The sequence below is a fragment of the Crocodylus porosus genome, unplaced genomic scaffold (assembly GCF_001723895.1).
Source record: "Crocodylus porosus isolate Cpor-Errol unplaced genomic scaffold, CroPor_comp1, whole genome shotgun sequence".
Classification (NCBI taxonomy): domain Eukaryota; kingdom Metazoa; phylum Chordata; order Crocodylia; family Crocodylidae; genus Crocodylus; species Crocodylus porosus.
The window spans coordinates 24,234,648-24,259,701 of NW_017728911.1; the positions used below are offsets into that span (position 1 = coordinate 24,234,648).

Below are 25,054 nucleotides of genomic sequence, written 5' to 3' on the forward strand. Positions count from 1 at the left end.
CGCGAGGAGCCGGAGCCGGAGCCGGGAGCAGCCCCCGGCGGCCGCGCGCCAAGCATGGGCTGCGCCCCGAGCATCCACATCTCCGACAGCCGCGTGGTGTACCGCAGCAGCAAGGAGTCGGAGGAGTCGCACTCGCCCCAGCAGACCAACGCCAGCATGGCTCAGCAGCAGCAGCAGCATCCGCCGGGCAACCCAGTGCCGGGATTATTCATCAAGTCCTCCAACCCCGCCGCCTACAAGGCGAGGACTAATTCCGCTCGGAAGGAGCGCAGGGACAACAGCCAGAGCCTGGAGGCGGAGACGCAGAGCGGCAGAGCCAGTGTTAAGGTAAAGCCCGGCCGACACCCGGCGCGGGAAGGCTCCGTGGCCGGAGCGGCAGGGGCCGGGACGGGCGCGGGCGCGGGCGCGGGCGCGGGCGCGGGGCAGCCCGCACTGCAGCCCCGTTGCTGCTCGGGCTGTTTCCCCGGCTGGCAGCACCCTGCCTCCCCGCGGCCCGGGGCTGGAAGGAGAGGGACAGATTTGGCTGGCGGAGCTTGTTGACTTCGCTGCTTCTGGCTGCTGGAGAGAAGGTCGAGGGGGTGTGCCTGGGCGCACAGACATGGAGCACCCGAGCTCTGTGTCCTAGGGAGACGCATCCTCAGAAACAAGCGTGCGACTGAAGGCGAAGGGAGAGTTAGGAGAGCTGAAGAAATGCCTTTCTATTTACTTCCTATTCCTTGGTCTCCCCGCGTGGGGCCTGTCTTTGGTCAGTTCCTACTGTCGCAGGCTTTGTTGCCTCACCTTTACTCTGTGTTTTTTTTTTTTTTCGGGGGGGGGTGGGGAGGAGGGAAGGCACTCTGCAGTTTGGAGGGGAAAAAGAGACACCCCCTTCTAACTGAAAAATCAAGTGATGGATGCACCTGAGATGTTATGTTATATAACATGGATGAGTCGCTCTGGTTCCCGTGCTAGGGGCTGAGACGCACGCTTGTCCATGTAAGCTATAGGTATGAAAGATAGGAAGGAGCTAAAAGAACAGCAAAGCGTTTTACAGACTTGCTGTAATAATCATCAGTTTTCTTGTGCATTTAATGTTTGTATCAAGAATGCTGCTTAGTTACCGATTTGAGCAAATTCTTCTGCGGGGAGGGTGACTTTCTTAAATAATTTTCTTCATAGAGATGAAAAAAATGTAGGTAACAAGAAGAAACTGCGCAGGTTGAAAAGGGATTTAATGGTATCTAAAAGGGTTCGTAAAAGCAATTCCACATCAAATTACTATTTTTGTGTGTTATAAATACTTTATAGGGAGCTGATCTATAAGCCTACATACATGCATCAAGACACACTGATAAAATCATGGTAACCACAGTAAAGAATTGTAGGTTATTTGTTTTTGTGCATACCCTGAGATTTCTTTGGGAAGCTTTTTTCCCTCTTTCAGTTGTAAAGAATGTTTGAAGAAGCATCTTGCAACATTTTATACAAGAAGATCACAACTTTCACCTTTGAAATGACTTCAGAGTGTTTTGCTCTTTTTTGGCTTTTTCAAATAAAACTTGTTTTCAGAAAGACTAATTTTTGTGACATTTTCAGTTTGATTTCAAGATGCTTGTGAATATGCTGCCTATTATTGGGGGGCCAACGACATGAGAAGTAACTGGGCTGGACATCATATAGTTCATTGTTGTTCACATGTGCACTGTACTTTATCCATAGTTTTGGCTTTTTCACTAAATGTCGTATTTCATAGGTCTAGTAACACTTTTTCAAAATAATTGTTTTTGCTAAATATGAGTGGGATTTTTGTTGTATTGATTTAATACAGAATCTAACCCCCATCTATGCAGATTTCTTGTTCAAAATCCTGCAGTCTCTTTCAGATACATAACACAGCATCGTCTTTGTTCTGAGCTTTTTTATGTATGTTGTAATCACGTTTATTTTGCTTGCTTTATTAATATACAACCATATTGTCACTGAAATTATGCTGGGTATGAAAGCTAACTAAGCAATTATTGTGTCACCTACTTTTCACCATGCAGTCAGGTTACCTTAGAAAAGAAACTGAGCACAGAACTGCAAATAAGGGGCCTGCCAGTCCTATTACTAGTGAAGTCAGTGGGAGTCTTGGAGCAGTGTTGGATGCAAGGTTATACAAACACACAGTTTTGAAGGTGATAGGAGCTTGGCCTAAGAGAGAATTGTGGGAAGGAGCGCGATGCCACCAACCGAGCCTCTGCGAAGTGCTGAGTATTTCCTTTAAAGTGTTTGGACACTGTCAGATGCATTGAGCCTGGAACATATGATATTAGCACTTCTCAAGGCTGGTCCAGGTACTGTAATCAGAATTTGTGTGGATAGCAGTTACCTATCTGAGGTGCATTTTTTCTCCGTGTCAGGATGATATTCATTCACTAGGCCAAATTACACATGTACAAATTGAAGTCCAGAAGGTCATATGTTGAAGATCAACAACATTTGACCTATTGCGTGTATCATCTATTTTAATTCTAACTAACATTTGCAGTTACCCTTTTCTTTTATGCAGTTTGCACAGTATACCTTTTTACATAATGTTGATGATTCAAATAGAGGAAGTATATGTTAGTTATAAGATGTGCAATTTCTAGTAAAAAGGAACCATACAGAAGAACAGCAAAATCCTACCTGTAACACTGGACTATATCTATTGCTAGCTGGCACTGAGATTTATTCTCATTATTCTGTGTTGTCCAATGGCAGAATAACTTTCTGAGTGTTTGATGTTCTGTATATATTTCATAGCACCCATCATCCATGTAGCATATTATCTGAAAATATTAACTTTTCATCCCTAAAAAGGAACAGAAAATCTAACTTTGTCCAAGGTAAGGTTGCTGAATAGCTTGTGCACATTCATGCAAGGCAATATCTATATGTGGTGCACATAATTATGGCGATATCTATTCAATAATAAGAGGAGCCATGCAGTAAATTGAATTTGGTGGCCTTACCTGCCCTCTCCCCATTACTCAGTGTTTTTGTGTGTTATGTTAACATTCCAAATCTCCAAACAGCTTGAAATAAGTGTTGCATTTAAACAATGAATAGACCACAAGAATGTTTTCTTTCCTCCCCCATATGTAGAATCTTCAGCCCCAAATTGCACTTGTCAGAAGTGCAGAATGAGCAATACTTAACTCTGGAACAGTGACAGGTTTAAGGTTTGGTTATCACATGACCCATCCAGGCAAGCAAATGGAGCTTTATACTGTGTTTTTGGAAAGGAGAGCTGTCCACAGAGACAGCACTTGTGATCTCCAAAGGTTCCTACACAGGGGATTTTCAGGTTGTGAAAGTTGTTTGTGGAGGACATTTATGTCTGTGTTTTCTTTCTGCCCCTCAGAAGTGTGTAGCTGGACTCTGGGGCAACTTTACAGAGATACTCTAAATCATTGATACTATGTTTTCTCATTTATAAAAATGGAGCATAATGTAGTGAAAACTGGTGTGGTGTAAAAGGTTTATTGGCTTCTTTTTTTTTTACAATGACTTGCATAACATGTTTGAGGCTTTACCACTTGTGAGCAAAGTGCCATCCCAGCAGCCTGGCATTATTAAATCCTTTTTCTACCCCACACTGCATACATTATCTTTCTATTTTGTGCTGTAGTTCATTCACTTGTGTAATATTTTCTTTTCCCTTGTATTACTTCTTACTCCATGAATACGTACCCAGATATGAATATATTTTTGGTGAAGTGGGGAGGCAGGCAGTAAATCAGAGGTTCCTTTATTTTATGTTAGACACAAGCCTAAGTCTGCAGGGCCACATTGTAAATGACCATTTGTTTTACCTGCTGATTAACCTGCCTTTGAACTCCAAGGCATTAAGATCATATACACTGACATCACAATATAGAATCTAATTTTTGCATATAACTGCCCATGATTTAAGCCACCAAACTCCTCTGTTCCTTTTTCTGCTTGTTCTGGTAATTCTCTCCCTTTGGAACACAGGATGAGCTATCTCTCCCTTTGAAACTCCCACATGTACTGTCCCAACTCCCACTGAGGCCATCCAAGCCTCTCCTGCTCCCACTGAAGCCAATTCTCAGTCATTTCCCTAACAACCCTCCCCACCACCACTTCCCTCCCACTTCCACTGACGTCAGCCCTCCTGCACAAAGATCCTTGCTCCCACTGAGAGGATCCTTCCCACGCTGAGACACTTTAACCTTTCTCACTCCCTGTGGCTGCCAGACTCCCAGGTTGACTTTTGATGCCTTCCTTGCAAAGGATGGACCCTGTTTTACCAGAGAGCTGTGGACTTATTTTGAATAGACTGTAAAGTAAACTTAAAAGAAAAAATAACAAAAAAGCACTTGATGTGACAAAGCATGCTTTGTTTTAGTATTTGTGGTTGGAATACAGCTGAATAATTCCTTTATCTTGTTTATAGTAGATGGCAGAAAAACACCAGTACAAAAAACAGTCTTTAGGCCTCTCATCAGGTATAAATTGCTTCACTAGCCGTGTCCAAACAAGAGCAGCAGTGCGGTACGTGGTGCTGCAGACACATCTGTGACACCAAATATTGCACAGTCTGTTTTTCTCCACGCTGCAAGGGAGCAGCATGGAGGGGTTTTTTTGATCCTTGGATGTCCAGGGGGCACAAAAACCAACATGGGAAAAAAAAAAGTGGAGTGGTGCACATGGCAGCAGCGTGTGCTGCCCAAAGCCAGAGCCTGGCTGGCTGGAGCCACACTTCGCTCCTGGCTAGACTCCATGCAGCAGGATTGCTGCTGCTGCAGTCCTGGAAGGCCCTGAGGACTCAGCCTCCCATACCCTTTGCCATGTATTAGAGCGCATGTGGCACAGACGTTCCCCAGGGACAACCAGCAGCAGCACAAGGTGGGCAGCCGCTGTTGTCCCCAGGGAACCAAATGTCCATGCATGTCTGGATGTGGCCACTGAGAGCAGAGCATATGTATGTGATTTTTGATTACTCCACCTACCCCCAAATGCTTGCACAGGTCTTAGCCCTGCTTTTGCTGAATTAATAGGATTTTTGCATAGGAGCAGGATCATTCTTGTTTCCCTTACTGATAAATCTAGTTACATTTCATTGTAATGTCTTGTTTGAATAAAGCAAGTAGGGTTTGGCTGTGGATGTTTGTTGTGGATAAAGTTAATAACTACTTCGTAATGTTTTTATTTTTTAATTTACATCTTGCTAATAGATATGAGGCAACCGCTCTTCTCTGTCTTCTAATCTATGCTACATCCTTCATCCTCCCTGACTTAAGCTTCCTCGGTGTAAATTACTTGACAATTTTAGGCCTTCCAACAGGTTTTTGAGCCCTTCCCCTCTGTACATCTGATGTAGTTTGATGTAGGAAATGTTAAAAATGAGCCTTTCCTTAGTCTCCATCATCTGTCTTAACACTGTGCCCTTTTTAAATAACTGTATTTATCAGAGGATGTGTAAAGATATTTTGATGGATCAACAGTAAAGAACTTTCTAGTGATAAAATTTCACACTTACTTTTTTTTTAATAAAAATACAAAGTTCACTGATAACTTAATAATATGCCACCTAATTTGTTTTGCCCTGTACTCTTTGTCATGTGAAATTAAAGAATCCAAGGCACTGATTTCCTTAGTATCTAAGGTATGAACAGTTCAGCTTTTTAAGATTTGGAGCGATAAGCACAAATAGTTAATAATGATCACTGTGGTGAAAAAGTCCCACCAGGTGTAAAGACTTACCCCTGGATCATGTTCAAAGACAACATTCCTGCACTTTCAAAATTAGAACTGGCTTGCTAACTACCACTGTTCTCTATTATGGTGCCCTATCCACCCAGTAAACAGATTTGCAAACTACACAGGGAGATAAAATTTTTTTAGTTAATTTATAGTTCAAAAGAGTGTACATCAAATGTAATTTCTCATTTAATTCCCAAGGTGAATTTTTATATTAATTATGTCTAATGTTTTATTGGTCAAATTTGTGTATTAATTTTAGTGGAACTTCAACAAGAATTCATTTGACTCTGTGACATTCTATATGTACTTGTCAATCTGCAGTGCTCAATATTTAGATGTAATGATTTAAGCACAGTTTTAAACTGGCAACAGGGGGCAGGATGCATCTTCAGGTTTTTGTCAATGCATATATATAATAGCTTGATTATAAATACAATATATATACACACTAACTAACTGTATATATGTATATGTATATATGTTTTAAATGGGTATATAAAATTATACATATATAATTTTATATACCCATTTAAAACATTATATATATGTGTTTACACACACACACAAAGAATAAAGTTTTGATTTTTTTTTTCAAAGGCTCCCAGTGAAGTTATTTTCAGATCCCATAGACATTCACTGGAAATTAGGTATGTAACACCCTGGGCCTCTTAAAAGGTCTCAGCCCAAACACATAATTTATGTTGATACACGTTACAAAATTAATAGTGAACTCTCTAACTTGTGCATTCTTCCAGATCATCCCATTTTATTGTGGGCTGGACTAAATCAGACTCCCAGTCCCAGTTTTCCTTTTCCTTGTAAAATCTGTAAATATGTCATGCTGCATTATGCAAAAGCTTAGTGTTTTATAAACCAGGGGTTGCAGCTTTCACTTGGTAAGATTTTGTTCCTGGAGAGAGGAAAAGTCTCTGAAAGTTTACACAGTGTTATATTAATTACTGTCCTTTTTGAGTGTGGCTGGCATTAAATTATTTTCTTCTTTTCAATAAAGGTTTAACATTGACAGTCTTAACACGAGGAAAAACAACCTGCCAATAAACAGACATATAACAATGTGATGAACAGCTCTTACAAAGTAAGATAGCCTGTAGCATGTTGTTAAAGGAGTATAAAATTTAAAAGCAATGTTTAAGATGTTGCTAATTACACAGACCCTCATCCAGCACCCGGAGGACATGGACAACAAGGGGTGTGTGAGAGGAACCAAATGCTGGGTTGGGTCAGAGGGAATAGTATTCTCTTTTTGTTACTTCATTACATCTAGGCTATTTTTATTCTATTAGTCCTTGCATTTCCAAGATGTTCATGGCATCTTAACCACTTAGCTCCCTGGACCTGTACCCACCAAAGCCAGTAAGAGGTTTGAAACTGTTTTTAAGAAGAACAGGATATGGCCTGTTCAATTTAATGTGCCATTTGGCTGTTAGATCCTGTATTTAGGTTTTAGTTTAGTTTAACTTTATCTGCAAGTGATTTTTTTTCTCTTGGTTGGATTTATGCTCTCTTTTACGGGTGGGGTTTTTTTCAATGGAGGAAGGCAGTGCCGGGGAGGAACAGTTGTCTCATTTTGTCCTTAAGAAATACCAGATCATGTTTGGTTTTCTCTACTTTTTTTTGAAGAAACTCCTAGGTATGATGGAACATCTATATTGTGTCCTTTCACATCTTCAATAGTACTCTAGATGGTACTGAATCTCTAACAAGTACTTCCTGTCTGTAAAATGTTAGTCATTTAAGTTAAATGAGTGGTAACAAAAATAAACAAAGAATGACTTTTTTAAAGCGCACTGACTAAAATCTCTTCCTCATTTAGTTATGCGACTTTCGTGTTGCAGATGCTTCCTTTTGGTGGTTCTTCAGTCATCGCATGGTATTTGTTGTAGGGCAGGCAGCATCTGGACCATGTTGGTATGACTGTGTCTACCAAGTCTGTTTTTGCACATCATATGGCAACAGAAAGGTCGCAAGGCCTTATTTTGTTCTTTGTAGCTCGTGTGTTGCTGCAGTTGGGCAGTTTGAGGCGGTAACAGTGTTGTGAGCTACTGCACACGCTCACCTCATTCTTGCTTCAGTGGGCGGCTAGTTCCTCCCCACGCTGCCCCAGGATGGGACAGAAGAAACCTGAGGGGACTGGGCCACTTTTGAGATGAAAAGTCTCCTCCCTTCAGATTCTGTCACCCTAGCTGGAAAACGGTGAACTCCAGAGTTTTTGGAGATCTAGGAAGCTGACCTCAAGTCCGGTTCTTTTCCCACATGTACATGTGCATGAGGGGAAACCTTGACACCTAAAAATTAGGGTGACATATTTTTGCTGGCTTGAAAACAATTTTCCTGTTGTTCGCATGTGCAGTATTCCTGTGTGAATTGCATAGCTAATGAATTTCAAGTAAGGTATTCTTGTTTTTTATCCGTAAATTAATATAATTATTGATACACAATCATCATCAGTTAAACAGCTCTGGTTTAAGGAGTTTGGGTGATTTGTCTGTTTCTTAAGTGGTTATGATGGGAATTCACTATCAGCACAGGTGACATTATTACCACTATCCTTCTATAGTTCTGTGAAAAACTGTATGTTACATGTTTGGAATAACAAATATTTTTTTTTTTCTTTGTAAACTAAACATTTTACAAAGGGATACTGAGAGGCTTCTGATATGCACAGCTTTATTAAAGAAAAAAGGTAACCTTGAAATCACTTCATTGTTTGCTGGATTCCCCAGTTTCCTAAGTAAATCCATACAAAGAAAACACAGAATCGCTGGGCAAATATAAAAGAATGACATCCTCTACTTCCCATTGTTTTTAACTTTGAGTTAGCACTGACCTTTAACTCCCTACTGGGATGCAGTGGAAACTTTCTGAGGCCCCATTTTACTTGCCACTAGAAGACAATGTATTTTTAAAGTTACATATTTGCCATAGCTTTCTATCTTTAACTTTGAGACTCTATCATACTTAATAAAACTCCTTAAGAAAAATAAACTTAAAAGGGTTGGCAACATAAAAATTGTGGTTTATAAGGAGCTGATTTGGAAAAACTATTCTTATGTTTTAGGTTCTTCTTTTTTTTTAAAGGACCTCAATCTGTCTTTCAGATAATCATTCCATGTATTAAGGCAGGTAGACAAGCAGCATAACCAAGCACATTTCTTACTCATGCTGGATACTAGTAACTCCTTTTTTTTTTTTTCTTTTCAGACTTCTGGCTGTTTTAGCACAGTATTTCTAAAAGAATGGTTTTAGTTCCAAATTTCTATTTGGATAGTAAGCTTATGTGTTGCCCTCTGCAACCCACCTTATGAGCTTTGAGTTTGTATGCACATGTGATTCTTTCTAGATAACATTTAGCCTTGTATGTAGTTTCCCTTTAGAATATTTTTTGACTTTTTTCAGAGTTCATGTTAGAAATTCCATGAATGGTTGAGGACAACCACATATACTTTGGCAACCTGAAGTAGAAACAATTTCTTCTTTTCAATACTATAGTTTAACTGACTCAGAAGTGAAGATCTCCATGAACCTCACAAAAATAATTTCATGATAAATGAACATAGTTCTTAGAATAAATATCAGGGCCCTACTCTGCACTCATGGAAGTTCTGCCATTTACTTCAGGGATAGTTGGTGCAATCTTGGATTCTGTATGTTTGGCTTTGTAAAGAAAAACAAATAATTATATTAAATATACTAAAAGGTTTTGTGTCTGGGCCCAAGTCTGTCCATATGTCCAGTCTTATTGTCCGTCGCTTAAGTCAGTGGATTCTACTGGTGAAACTGAGTGCAGGACACAGACTGCTGTGTTTACCTTTCAATGTTGCTGAAAATAATTACCTATAGTGTGCAAGGTTTTAAAATAAAAATAGTGGCAATAATATTTGTGTTAAGACCCAAGTTTTGTCTATTTCTAGAAATACATCAGTGAAAATTCATTGAGCAAAATCCTGTGGGACTTGATTGTGTCTAGGTTGTCTTCCCTTGCCTTTCTGAATAGCATCTCTCTGGATTCACACGCGTGGAACTGAGAGCCAAGACCTAATGTTGGATCTTGGATTGACTGAACAGGATCTTTTATGATTAAGTAATCTATTAATGCAATTACTAAATGTTTTACTTGCATGTGTGAGATTATAATTAATGATGAATTTGAAGGTAACATCTGTTAGCAATGCTACAAGAGGGCCAATGGAGGAACAGGTACTTTCTCTCTAATACAATGTGCTTGTCCATACTGTGGATATATTATGAATGTATAACTTGTTGTGACTTCAGATCACAATATAAATTGAATAATTATGTTGACCCTGTATAGTAAATGGTCTTTCAAAGAGAGAGCCTTTAGTTTGTAATAGTTGAGCAGAATTTTATTTATGAATATTCATGCCATCATAATTCTCCAATTCTACTTGTTATCATTTGTACAACAAAATGTTTGCCTGATATTTAGTGATCATATAATACGATACCATGTTGTAAATATGTAATGAGGCAGTGAGGCCTAGTTTTAGAGCAGTAGGCTGAAGTCAAGAAAATTGCATTGGCTTCATAGTTTTGCCACTGACTGCTGTATCACCTTTAAATTACAGAATATTTTCACCTATAGGCTTAATGTTAACTGACTTAGTATAAGATAAGTGCTTTAATCTGTTTAGAAACTCAGGGTCCATGTCCTCCAGTATCTCCTACAGTTGCTTTTGACATGCCTCAGTTACTCCTCCAATGACTATAGTCGGATCATACCCATTCAATTCTTATTTTTCATGCTTTTGGCTTAAAATATAGCTTTATTAGCAAAGTTCCATCTCTTCCAAGATACATTGTCAATGTTGAATAGACAAATTTAGTGGCAAATTAAAACAATGCTGGGTGCAGCTTTTAAAATGAGGAATTATTTGATAATCATTATTTTGGTGCTTGATCTAATATTATTTGCAAACACTGTGGCAATGGCCAAGAATAAACAGCTTTTGCCAGAAAGGGAAACACCTGCAACCTTAACAATTGCTTTACATTTTGAAGGGGATCTTCATGACCAAAGGGGCTTGATGCTCTTTTTGTATGGAAAAAACAATATATTATACCATGTTGCAAGCTTAAACCCAAACAGCTGTCTGAGTACAAGACACCAGGGAAATGCTGTAGAATAGAGTAAGGGTATGGGCCTAATTCTGCTCCTGTGTAATTCAGAAATCCTATTGGCTTCATTGGTCCAGAATCAGTGAGTGACTGTACATGGAGGAAGAGCAAGCCTCACAAACTCAGCTCCTGCTGTATGCTTCTGTTGACTTTGCTTGTAACTTTTAATTTAATTAATGAAGGGGGGGTGGGAAACTGTTTCCTTGTAATCTTCTTTTCCCTATGGAAATGATTTACTTTTTGCAGAATTTCAGATTAAGGGCAGCCCTTATTATCTAGTCACTTTAGTTTTGTTATCATGCTCCTTCACCCTCCAGCTGTACGAGAAATGATTTGCCATTTAATACAGTGAAACTGAAGCTTTTAACTAAAGCAGTTAGGTCAGATTCAGAGCTAAATTCTAAATTGCAGCTCCAAAATGTAAGCTTAATGCCACATTTCCCCCCCCTGATGATTAATGTACCTAACCTTTGGCTTCTCTCAAAGAATGGAACTTTGTATTTGGGGCTGGCTGTTCACTTTGTAGGAGTTATTTTAATTTTCCTAAATATTGTGGCTTGTTACAGCTTTTTTAAAAAGAGCATGTTTACTAATGAATCTGAGAGGATTAACTAACTTGGAACTGAGTTTTTTTTTTCATAGGCTAAAAATTAGCATGTTGCAGCCTTCTCTCAGCATTCTGCCTCTGGCATTGGCACTGACCAGTGAGGACCAGCTTCTTGGGGATAAGAAGGGATTTTATTTATATGGGCCTCATTAATAATAAATACATAAATAGCACAGGAAGAAATGGCTGAGTATTAAGACAGCATCACTTTCTCAGTGCTGAATAATTTCCCAAGGTATTGTTGGCATGACCAGAACTCTCTTCTCTTGGAAAGCTGCTAGAACTGTCTCACAGCTGGGTTGGGTGGGAGAGAAAGGGCAGTGACTGCTCCAGTGGGCAGACTTCAGCTAAAATGCATTCTTTTACTAGCAAATGGAAAAACAAAAGCTTTTTCAAACAGGTTTTTACATTTTTTTATGGTTCATCAGGCTTAATATTCACCTTTTACCACATGCTTTTTATTGAGGCTGTTAAATCTGCTGTCACTATTAAATTATTACCTGTATTTGAAAAAGTGATTTAAAAATATATATATTTCCAATTGCTGAGTAAAAACAAAAAGTTACAGATTCTCACATCTTCTCTCTCATCCTGCTGAGAGGAAGAAGCATGCCTAATGGTTAGAATTAGGTGGTGGAGACTTCAGTGCTAATCTTGGATTTACCACTGACTCAGTCTGTGACTTTTGGGAAAAATTTTCAAAGTTGCTCAGACACAATTTTTTAGGGGCACTCATGATTAAGGCCAGATTTTCAAAGAGCTTGGCACATAGCAGCTCCCACTGTGACATTTATGACTGGATTATCAAAAGTATTTGGTGCACAGTGTGCACTAAAAATACAACCTCTGGTTTCAGGGACTGAATGGGAGAGTAGTGTTTTTGAGAATGGGCCCTACTTTGTGGCCCTTTGGAAAAGCTGAATTTGGCACCAGTGGTATAGACCAGGAATTGTCAACCAGGGGTCTGTGTACTCCCCGGGGTACTTGGTAAGGCCCTAGGGGTACCTGTGAGCGGGCAGGGATGGAGCGTCGTCATCAGCCACCCTGTGCTACTGCCTCCTAGAAGCATGGCCAGAGGGGGCAGGGTGTGAGGGCAGTGACACCCCTCTGCAGGCTGCACAGGTGCCACCAGGCTGGCTGGATGCAAGGGGGAGGGGGGGGCTGAGCTCGTGGTGGGTGGTTTGGCCTTCTTCTTGGCGCACACAGACCTAAGCCTTACCTGCACCTGGCACCACTGAATTGTTCCATTGAGCTCCGTCCTCTTTGCATAGCAGAACGACACTAGTTTCAATGACAAAAAACTCTGCATGTTTATAGAAGAATGATCTTTAAAATATTTGTCATAAAATGTTAAGGAACATGCTCAAATTTTCCTTGATCAGTAGGGTAGGGGGGATGCTTTATCTCAATCAGGTTTTTTTGTTTGTTTTTTTTTAAAATGCATGTATTTAACAATAAGGTCACCTGCTTTCACGTGTCATTTACACAGTTGAACAGCTGTCATGGCTGCTCAGGCTGTTGTCCCTTAAAAAATGTCCTCAGGTGATTGGTCAGAGAAATACACATAAGCAATCACTTGTTAAGGCTTTCTCAACCAGTGCCATTCACATCAATACAAATGGCCTCAAAAGTTACTCTCTGCCTATGAAATCTAGTCATAAAGGCTAGGGACAGACATTCAAAAAGCCTGAGTCTGAATTGATTAAATCTTTGCAGGTTAGTCTAACCTGCATAGATTGAACCAATTTGCAAGTGAATAAATGTTCACTTCTGATTCTGGAAATTCAGGCATATATGCCTGCAGTGGCTCAAGCTAGAAGCCAGGGGAGTGTTCGAGCGAGCCCTCCCTTCTCTTCTGCAGCAGCCACAGTGCTAGAGGGAAGCTGATCTGGGGTGTGTGGCCAGCCCCAGGCTGATAAGTATGATTGAGGAGGGGCTTAAACCCCTACCCTGGCCTGCAGGGGCGCCAGCTGGGGTGTGCCTGGAGGGGGAAGCAGCCCTTGCCTGGCCTGCCCTCTAGTGGGGTGGGGCATGACCAGACACTGCCCAGCCAGCGCCTTAGGCAAAGTGGGGATTAAACATAGAGTCACAGATGGCTGAGAAGGGCCCTGCCCCTGTGGCCCAGCCTGGGCTGGCCCCTTTGGGACCTTCCTAGCTGGCTGTGGCTGGGAGCAGTCTGGGCGCACAGCTCACCTGGCCTCAGCCCAAGATACAGGCAGCTGGGAAGGGCACTGCCCCCCCTACGCCCAGCCCAGCCCGGGCTGGCCACTCTGTGTCCGCTCTCAGCAGCACCTGCAGGCCGACCCAGCTCAGCCCCCAGCCCAGCGAGGATAAACCCTCTCCCTGTCCCCTTAGGCTTACAGGGTCATGCCGGGCCGGCATCTGGCCAGTCCCCTGCCCTTTCTCTTGCTAGAGAACAGAGGAGTGGGGCCAACCCTGCTCTCTGGAGCAGACAGCACAGCCCAACCCAAGGTTGAAAAGCATGCTGGTATGCTGGAGAACTCTGGTTTAACTTAAACCAGGAAGGGGTCTGGGACAGAAGTTCCATAAAGTGGTTTAACCCAAATCAGTTAAGTCTCATGCTGCAATCAGCCAGGTTTATCTTAAACCAGTTTTGGCCATTTTGAAACTGGTTTATGTGTACTGATGTTTATGTGTACTGATGTGTACTGAACAGGTTTAAACCAGTTTCTGATCACTTAACTTGTTTTATGTGTAATTTCTGTCCCTAACCAAAGGGTATAGTGCTTTTTGGGAGTACAACAGCCTCCCTGCTGCAGAGATTCAGGCCATGTGTTTATTCCTCTCTCCCCCTCCCCCCCCCAGTAAATTCACCAGGGTGGTTCAGTATCATTATTCCCAGTATACTCAGAAGCAAAAGAGCAGAGGCAGTCCAGTTAAGCACTGTGCTTCTGCTGTAGCTGGCTGCCGCGAGAACACCAAGGACCTGTAGCAGCTTGGGTTAAGTTGGCTTTTTCTTTCCCTTCCCGCCCCTACCCCCAAATTGCAGGGGCGTTGAGATTTGTCCACACTACAGTTCCTAACCCCAATTCATTGATTGCTATAGTTTGTATTGGTTACTGCAAATACTTATGTCCCAGAACAAACATTTACAGAGTGAACATACAAATCATACAAATATGCTTACCAATTAGTTCAAATTAGCTAGCAATTGACTTAAAAATCCCTCCATATACTGAAAGGGCTTGTTAAAGACCTTGCTGGTGGAGGGAGCTGAGAGAAGTAGAGTGGTGGCAGTTCTGGGTAGGAGGTGATATTGTTTCAGTTCTGTCTGAAACTGATTTATGGAGCATGTTCCCCTTGATGCTCCTGAAGTGGTTTGCCTGCATCTATCCTGCATGTGCATGATACCTCTAAGCACTTTGACTTGGCTGTGTTATCTATGACTTCCCTCTTCACTGACAATCAGAGAGGCCATTTGGCACAGATTTTGAAGGCCCGCAGGAGATTTCCTTGCTCCCCAGTCTCTCCTCAAATCAGTTTTCTCATTCCACAGGTCAAGCTATTTCATGAAGTCTTTCATGTTGCTGGCCATTTCCCAACGCATATACTACTTAACTAATGATAGAGAGAAGTATAAAACTTTCAGGCACGTTGGATGCTTTGTCTATTGGTGCAATCTTTCACCTATTGAATACTTCATTTCTGAGTACATAAAAATATAGCACACTATGTGGCAGCCCCCAGAGCTCTGCATGGAAATATAGTTGAGGATATTTGGAGCCTGTTTTTTCACATAAAATTGTTAAACAATGGTTGCTAACTAAGCTTGGCTTAATTAAGTTGACAATTTGAACAGATGATTTGAACAGTTCATTAGCTGTGGACTCCGGCTTCACATCTAATGAGCCTGCTGACAGGAAGGTGCAACTTCCAGCTCATGCTTCCTGAGACCAGGATTAATGATTTTCATTTGCTGCAGTCCTCTAGCTACTCAAACCAGGTCTGTTCATCACTGATCTCAAAAATATCTTGCTCTCAGGCTCAGTAAGGATATCTTTGAGTTTAGAAATTGAATGGAACAGTCCAGCTTTGGAGAACTGTGCACTTTACAGCAGGGGTGGGCAAAATACTGCTCATGAGCCAGATCTGGCCCACCAGGCTATTCTATCCAACCCATAGGACCCCTAAAAAATTTAGAAAATATTAATTTGCTCCTGGCTGTCTGTCAAAGATGACAGGATTGTGGGGCAGTAGGACCCAGGGGGAGCTGGAAGCAGGAGGCAGCACCCCCACCCTGCCCACCCCCAGCTATTCGTCTGCTTCTTGCTCTGGCCCTGCTCCAGCACCACATGGCTCCTGGCTCCATGGCCAGACCAGGGAGCACAGTGCTGTGCACGGTGTACGCATGTCAGGAGGGAAGAGAGAGAGAGGGAACACAAACATAAGCAGGGGCAGAGTAGAGTGTGTGTGTGTTCGGGTGAGTCCCACACTCACACCCCACCATACACATGCACCCCCCCTCGCACTGCCATACATGCAGATGCCCACACCCCCTCACACACTGCAGCCACCTCCCCCCACACACATCCCCCACAAACCCCATACCCACCCACACTCCACACACCCACCCACATGCTCCCTCACCCTAGGTGCCCATCCCCCACAATATACAAGTGTAAGACTTCATTTTAAGCTATCATGGAATCACCTCTATGTACACTACACAAACATATGTAAACCAGAGCAAAAAGATTTTTTGAAATCAAATTAATGAATGTTTTAGATGCTCATTCTTTCGAATCTAATTTGGTATTTTTCTGGTTCCAAGATGGCAAACCCCTTGCTGAAAGGAATACTTCTGGGGATAAGGGGAGGGACTTCTGGTGGCAAAGGTCAGGGGTTAGGGGGCGGGACATCCAGTCCCAAGATCTCGACAAGGGGGCGGGGCACCTGTCAAGGCATGGGGCTACCCATGTGGCCCTCAACAGCTTGCCAAAACTGAGTAAGCGGGCTTCCACCTGAAATAATTGCCTGCCCCTGCTTTACAGGCTAAGGCTGTTACTAGTCCATATATGCTGACAAATCTCTGATGGTGTCTTGGGGGCATGGCTGAGGGTGCACAGGCAAGGAATAGCTACTGCTCTTGGTAATATAGGTGCCATTGTAATTTATTATCTTTCTTTTTTGCAAATGCACAGTTCTGCACATGCAGATTTTAGTTGCTCAGTTTTAAAAAAATATAAAATGGCTCATTTTCTTCTCTTTTCCTTATCAATGAATTGATGCTTTCCTATGAATCTTTTTGCCCTCTGTCAGTTAATAAACTCTTCATTCGCTCCTTCTGTACTCTAAGGGGTTCTGTCCCTAATCTTCTTAGTCTTTATGCTACAAATTCTTGGGAATAACTATAACAAATCCCTTGAAGTCAGTAGGAGTTGAGTTTGCTTCCTTGAGGGCTTCTGTTTGGCTGTCTTGGTTTCTCTCCCATTTTTAAATAATTTTAGCCTCACTATATTGGTTTGGGAGTGGACAGATGAAACCATTACATTGGTTCAGATGACACACACTGTTGGCTTGTAATTCTCCTAGTCCTCCTCTTATAATGATTTAGTTTTACATTTACCTGTAGCCTTCTATGATAAACCTTCATCCACATTTGCTCTTTCCTCAGACCTGAAGATGAATGATTCACATTCGAAAGCTCTTCTAAGTCTATCCCAACCATGCAGTTGGTCCAGTAGATAAAAAATATCACCCACTAAATCTTGCCTCTCACATTTCCTGGCCCATCACAGCTACAACATTACTGCAACACTATCATCCACAATAACAGTTTTTTCAGTCTTACTATATTGGTATAACTTACTGATAAAACCATCTAAGTGTAGGCAAAACCATCTAAGTGTAGGCAAAAGTCATGGGCAGGTTAATAGTAGCAAGCCTCAGGGGTGTTACAGTGCCATTTACAGCAGTGCCACTTATGGGTGTGGTTTATTACAATATTTTTAGAAGGCAAAAACTGTAATGATCTAGGCAAGATGTGTTTTTTTGCTCAGATAATTTATATGGGGCAGAATTAAAAAAGAACTTTCTTGCCATTGTAAACTGTGTACATGAGCAGAGCTTGTCAATATAGCTAGGTTACATCCACATTAGAAAGTTTCCTTGCCAGAGTATTTGTTGACTTATTCCAAAGTTGTTATGTTGCTGGAGCAGGAGCCTACTTGACTGGTTTTGTTCATGCTGGGCATCCTCTCTGGAAGAAGCTGCTGTGTCAGCAGAAGATACCCATGTCCCTACTTTGCATAAGAGCCCAGGACGTTTCATTACCAAGACTGACTTTTTACTGGAGCACCTCCACATTGGCCTTTTGCTGGCAGATGTATGTTGGCTTTGTGGCGTTCAAGAAGCTGTATTATTTTGGGCTGTAGAAAGGCTGGGTGTTGCTGGTTTATATCAAATTTCTGTGTGGACATGTACATGCATCTGGCAATAAAAATGGCAAAGTATTAACAGACTAGATGTGTGATCTTTCAGTTAGGAGAAAGAAAGGGTTATTAATGGGCCTTTTTCCTCTGTCCCTCTTGAAATTAAGTCATATATGCATTTCATGTTGCTTTTCCAAATTTCCCATGATTATGTAGCTCATCACTTTGTGAAACAATGTTAAAGCAAAGCTAAGCTCTTAGTTAATGAGCTGTATCATTTAATGCCTGATATAAGTCCTAATTATCACATTAAAGTCTTTATTTGAATGTAGAACAAATTAGCATTTGCAAGGGAAACATGATGTTTTAGATGTGGCTTAGTGATACTATGTTGGTAACACAAGGGTACATTTTAAAATGCTACACTTGTTACTGAGTTGTCACTTCCCTTTCTGTAACTAAAGGTCTTCACTTGACTATGGCTGGTGGCTTTCACTGTGGCAACCATTCTAGCATGAGGTTCTACTTGTGCTTATTCAGTTATGTAATGGGGGTTCCTACACTGCTTCCTGGATCCAGAGCACAGGCCTCCTTACAGAACAGATCCGCACCCACTTCTCATAGGAGGGCAAGCAGTGATGCTATTGTCATTACTTTTTTTAAATTTTAACTGCCACTTTTGTGCAGGCACAGGCATGGGAGAAGGTGGTGGGTGGTAGGCATGGGCAAGGGCCAGGGCAGGGGGGATGTGTCCGGGGGGGAGGCACAGGCAGGGGGAGGGCCAGGCACCAGGGTGGGGGGGGGCGTTGGATCTGCCCATATGATCCCCCCCACTGATACTTTTCTCTCTACAGTGGTGGGGGGAATGAATATAAGACAACCCTCCAATTAGATTATGTACATGGAAAGTTATAACAGATGTATAATTATTCATGTATAGAATTTAATCATTGGGTGGTTGTCTTAAGGTCAAAGTCGTCTTGGATTTGGGTAAATATGTTATTAAAAAGCAGTGTTTCAGTAAAAATACAAACAAAATCAAACAAACACTTCAGGTAAAAGCAACAATCCTGTTTCTATGCAGTCATACTAGAATTGATTTTATTAGCTTTCAGTGCTGTAGTGTGTTTCCTATTTTTTTTAAGTTTATCTTATTAGCATTTAAAATTGTTGTCATGTACCAGTATATAACCAAAATAAAACAAAAACTTATTTTGTAGGAAATCTTCTAAAATTTTATCTAGTACAAAAATCAAAAATAAATAATCAGTTGGTATGTAAACCTTTGTTCCTTAATTAAAGTTTGTGTATGTGACTTGTTTTAGTTAAATATGAAGGGGGCAGTCATCAGTAGTGACATTACACATGACTTTCAGTTTTGTATTAGACAGCTGGTGCTGATAGATTTCATAAATAGAACTCCAAGAGTATTTGTTTGTAATTTTTTTTTCGTCTTTCTCTGGTTTTGTCACCATGCCAGCTGGTATGAATACCTGTTGGGGTAGCTACTTTATATATTTGATATATTTTTGGTCAGACTTCTTAGCATTGAGGGGATACGGTTCTCCACAGCAGAAGGATTCTGATGATATCTGATGATCGATTTAGATAATTTAGAACTACCTTTGCCTGCAGAACGTTATCAGTCTTGCATCTACTATCTGAGTTAATGAAGCCCAGAGCCTCAATTATGTGTGCAGGTTTGGTTTTTTGTTTTGTTTTGCTTTTTTGTAGCATCTACCTCTCCATTATAGTAGCTGTGAAAAATGGGATAAAATACATATAATCCTATAATATCAGGATCTGTCACCACCACCTCTTTTCAAATACACATAGCATCTTTTTTTTTAAATGGCTGTGCTCATCATGGGCCTCATTTAATGGAATAAATCACTGTTTTCCATCTTTAAATAGCTTCTGTGGCTTCCCATTTTCTGATGCACTTGCATCACTTCTCCCTGAGGCAGCTCTGGGGGACACCAGACTGCCAGAGGTGGGGCACCTTATGGGTAAAGCCAGAGCAGCTGGGTGGTGGTATGGGGGTTGTTACCTCAACTCTGGGTTACTCAGCACCCATCTCCACTCTCCAGCTTTGGTAGAGGATTGGATGTGGCTCCCAGGGTGAGTAACTCTGGCCACCCCATCATTAGTACTTACTGAAAAGCAGCGTCCACTTATTTTTGGTGCAGCATATTCTAGGAGTACCCTAGAGTTCACACTTCATGCTGCATTGTCAGCCATTTCCTTTTGGTTTTGAGAGGAGTATGCATGATAATCTCATGTTACTAGGCCTGACTCTTTTCTCTATTACACTAGAATAGATAGGTGGAAAACTCCATGTAGGTCCCTGGCATTACACTGGTCAATCAGAAAGCTCTATTATAGATCTTCAGAAGGTAGGGTGGGGCCTTGGATGTCTTTTTCTTCCTCATTTTTCTGGAATCCTGTTAGTACTTGAAGTTGGCAGAGTTATTGGGAGTCTAGTCTGCTCTACTGTGGTGTAGCAAGGACTTTGGTACTGCTTTATGGCGGTATAGAGGAATGTGGAGATGTAGAGAAAATGTTTACAGCTGTGGTAGCTTGGCTTTGTGCATTCCTTGCAGGAGGCAGATTGGTAAAAGCTGTTAGCTTTAAACAAGCTTTCTATCCTGCTTGAAGCCAGTCTGAGTAAGTGCCTAAAATTCAACATTATTTAATCCTAACATTCATATCAAATATTGTCTGCTGAAAAAATAGCTATAAATAAACAATAACGTGAAGTACTGTTAAAAAAACTATATCCTACGACAGCAAATTCCACATGTTTACAGTGGAAAACATGTTTTGATGCGTGGCTCTAATATTTTTCTCTGATATTGGACATCAGTGGGGGGTTTTGTCTTTGTGCTTTGGGCCTGAGACCTTCCTTGAAGCACCTGGCTCACATTTCTGTTCCCTGTCTCTGCTCATCTATGTCTTCAGCTATGTCTTGAGATCTTCCAGTTCATCCTGAAATGAAGCAAACTCAGTGCCTACATACATTTTCTTATTTTATTGCCTTTGAAACTTTTGTAGCTTCTATCCATCAGTACCTAGATACTTTATTCTCCTTGAACATTAGAGTGCTTAGTTCTCCTTGAGGCTTGCGCCAGTGCGGGTCCAGAGATTATGGATTAACTGTGTCAGGGGCATCTGAGCTACAATGTGAACCATCTTCCAACCGGAAACTGGATGCTCACTCTCACCCTGGTGTACTAAGTTCTCACATGCGGTGGGAACAAGAGCGCCTTGCCTATTTTCATGCCACTTGCATGATGTTGTCTTGCACAAGGAGTATATCACTGGAGAAGCACTTCCTTGCTTTTTCTTTATCCTGTAAGGAAAATCAACTCCTTGATTCTAGGAGCCCATATTAAAATAACAGTTTGGTAGGTCTGATAGATAGCTCTTTCTAAACTGTACTCTTCTGCTGGAGGAAACTAGCATACTAAAAATTAGACATTATAGTGCAGTAGAGGGAAACATGTTACCACAGCAAATGTTGCATAGATACATTGGGAGAGCTTGCTGTTTTATTAAAATGCTTTCTGTACTTTCAGCAATGCTTTTATAACCACCACACTCTTCTTTTTATGAAAAAACAAACAACAATCCCCTACCCCTCAAAAAAACCCAGCAAAAAACCCCAACCCTTGAGATAGGCTGCCTTTTGCATTGGTGGGAAATACTTCTGCTATAGAATGCTATTTTTGTCAGTGCCTTGTGAATTTTTATTGCTTGGGTAGGAAGATAAGATGGTAAAATACAAAGTGTTAACCGTTGAATGATGTATAATGGTCAGTCAAGGCCATCATATGGCTTGTGTCTGCTTAGTGAAAGATAAGCTACAGTGCAAGGACTTCTGACACTTGTTAGTGTTCAAATTTGTGTCTAGCTTGTCTAAATTAAAGGAACTTCTTCTGTGACTAGAACAGTTATTTAATTTTCTGACATTTTATTCTGAGTACAAAAGACTTTTCACTTTAGTCTCATATGTATTTTATTTGCAGGCACAACAAATTTGGTATTGAAAAGAAATAGAGAATATTATGTACAAAGGAAAAGGCTGGACATTTTTTCACATTCCAGCAGCTTGAGGATTTGGGCCATCAGGACAACATTCAAGAATGAACTTACTGCATCTGTAATGTAAAATTTTATTTTTGTGAATGTGTTGAGTTATTGTGCAGAGCAGAGGGGAAGGCAAAGGGCCAGCTTTGTGGAGGGACTGAGGAAAAACAGGAGTGATAGTACCTTCTCAAGTGCCACATTATTTGTAATGCCACAGAGCAATTGCTGGTGGCTTGTATAGGACTTTGTAAGTGCCCTTGTTTATTCTTGTGTGTTTTAATCAGCAGTGAAGTAACACTGAAATAATTGCTTAAGTTCTAAAAAGAAATCCCATTTTAGACTCACCTCAGGGTAGGAACTGTATTTGCTCAGATGTTTGTACAGCACTGGGCACTACTGTGCCAACTGTGCCATGTTTGTACAACTTAGGCATTGGTGTGCCAGCTCTGCAGCCCCAGAAACTGGTGCAGGAAGAAAAGGGGAGTTCCCATTTTTATATAGAAAACCATATAAAACCATATGAATCATATGATTTACATTGATATAAAATATATATAGAAAATCATATGATAGAAATCATAGGGATTAGAGTCATAAGCCGGTAGGCCAAAGGGAGGGAACAGGTAAAGGGTTAGGAAACATCAACATTGTGGTAACATATATTCAGCGCCTTAATTTCCCCCCACACCTCCAGAGGTGTCCCTAAACAAGCCTTTGGTCCTAAGAGTGCTCAGACAGCAGCCTGCAGCTGCTCCCTATCTGAGTCCAGTTCCTTCAGTCCACAGTCCCGGTTGGTGAGCCAGTGAGATCTCTAGCTCCACTGTGCACTTTTCTGTGTAGGGCTGACTAGTTTCCATGTGCACTCTGTTCTCTCCCTTCCCCTTACTCCAGCCTCAAGCTTCCTTTTCCTTTTTCCCTTGTCTCCCAGCCCCTGGGAATCTCTGGGAGTTGCAGTCCAAACAAACAGCCAGCACCGCTCTGCAGACTACCCCCCTGGTTCCACCTGCTGTTACACTCGTTTCATTCACATTACACTACCATAGCACAAATAGAGAGGAATAAAGAAAGGCTGCAATAATAGCATTCTCAGGAAACTGAGTGTTCTTTTACAGGCTCTATATAATTACGTAGCACGCTACTTCTTTTAAACCATATTATGAAATCATTCTTGTTTGTCCATAAGAAGAATGTTCTGTGATTCTGTGACTTGTTTATCTATTGGCACAATTAATTACTACAGGGTTAATGTCCCAATTATTTGTTTTAAAAGTAAAAATTAAAATAATTGGACCTAACATATGAATGGGAGGAAAGGGAAAAGTGCTAAAGTGTGTTTTCTTCATTGATCATCCATTTAAATGCAAGTTTTTCCACTTGAATTTATTTAGATTGTTTTATTTAAAATTAAAAAGGACTCCGAATACCAAGATGTCCCAAATTTACTAAAAGTGTTTGTATTCTGAGAATACAGGTCTAGCAAATACAAGACTTTACTAAGTGCTACCTTTTCCTGTATGAGCAGTTCCATCTGAAATCAATGTGCATTACTTAATGGGAGCAAGGCTGGCAGAACTGGCACCAAAGATGCATAAACCATGCTACTTACAGGGAAGTGAAAGATTTAAGTCTACCTTAGGCAGAAAGCTTTACCCATTCAGTTCTTTACAGAAGGGAATTTACACAGTTGGTACCAAAGGGAATAAACAGACCTAGCAAAATAAATCATATTCTGTTGTTTTAAATAAAGTTGTTCATGCCCCCTCCTCTGCCCCTTTTTGGTGTTTCTTTAGGAAACATTTTTGTTTCCTGGGAAACATGAAAAGCTATACAGGGCTGGGTTGAAAAAGTTCTTGTCCCAGGATGCAGGGATATGCTACCACCCTTTCCAAGGCACTCCACAATTTTCCTCTTCTCCAAAGCATCTGGTTAGCTTTGCTGGTTAGTATATGGCGGGGCAGGGAGCTGTGGTTCTGTTCCATGTCCCCCTGGAAGTACTGGGCATGCATTTTTTCTCCCTTTGATCCACACCTCAACTGCCAGCTGGGTAGGCCTAATCTCTAATTTGGTGATTCTCAACCAGGGTGCCAAGCAATGTTAGCACTGCTAGGTGTGCAAGCATAAAATTCAAAAGGACTCATGTTTTAAATAAGAATCCATACTGTTCAAAACATTTCAACCTGCTGTGGCCTTTCTGAGTTCTTTTCAATGGGAGAATTGTTCTATTTTTCACTTGTTTTTTGACTACAGAATACTAAAAGGTGGCATTTTCCAAGAAGTCTCTTGAATCTACTGATGAATGCCACAAGTCTTTCAAGGGGTCCTTGAGTCTAGAAAGTTTGCAAACCACTGCACTAATTTGATTGTGAAAGAGTATACCCCCCTGCTGTGGTTGCCCTTGTCTACTCCCTAATATTTAACAAAACCACAGCTACTGCTGCTGCTTTATATTTTTTATTTTGATTTCTTCTTATGACTTCTGCCAAATCCTCATAGGAAATTTCAGTATAATGTTTTCTCCTTTAGAGTCTGTAGATCAAGAACCAATCTCACAGTGCAAGCTACATCATGGAATGTAGCAAGGCAAGGCTGGTAGACCTGGAGAGAGGTTTTCACCTTCCAAAAAGGAAAAGAAAACATTTCTCATCACAGGCATGAATTTTACTGAATAATATTTTTTTGTTTGGTAAATGAAGCTCTTATTTCCATGCTCATACCCTTGTCTGACCATACTGTAGTAATTTTAGAGCTAACTGTAACAATTAAGATGAATTGATGAGTGAGCCATTTACCTCCCAAGAATTCTCTACATCCATTTTATACATTTTTCTGGGGGTCAGACAAAAGTTAGGGCACACTTTAATAAAGGAGCGAAGAGAACTTGATGGAACACTGTTTACCATCCTAAATACAGATGATGCTCTGGTAAGACTGGTAGGTAGGGACCTAGTTTCATAGTTTCATAGTTTCTAGGGTCGGAAGGGACCTGAGCAGATCATCCAGTCCGACCCCCTGCCATGGCAGGAAAGAGTACTGGTCAAACGACCCCAGCAAGGTGTTCATCTAACCTCCTCTTAAA

At 41.1% G+C, this 25,054-nt stretch overlaps 1 protein-coding gene across 2 annotated transcripts in view; it reads left to right on the plus strand.

Moving 5' to 3' along the window:
* Positions 1–25,054, plus strand: part of PDE8A (phosphodiesterase 8A) — a 241,158-nt gene that overhangs the window by 44,535 nt on the left and 171,569 nt on the right. Inside the window, exon 1 of one of the 2 annotated variants that reach the window (XM_019533678.1) lies at positions 7–327. The exons of the other annotated variant lie outside the window; for it this stretch is intronic. Within the exon in view, the coding sequence (XP_019389223.1) occupies positions 55–327 (273 nt within the window). The 5' untranslated portion in view covers positions 7–54. Of the gene's footprint in view, positions 1–6; positions 328–25,054 lie in introns of those variants that run through there. 2 annotated transcript variants of the gene reach the window in all.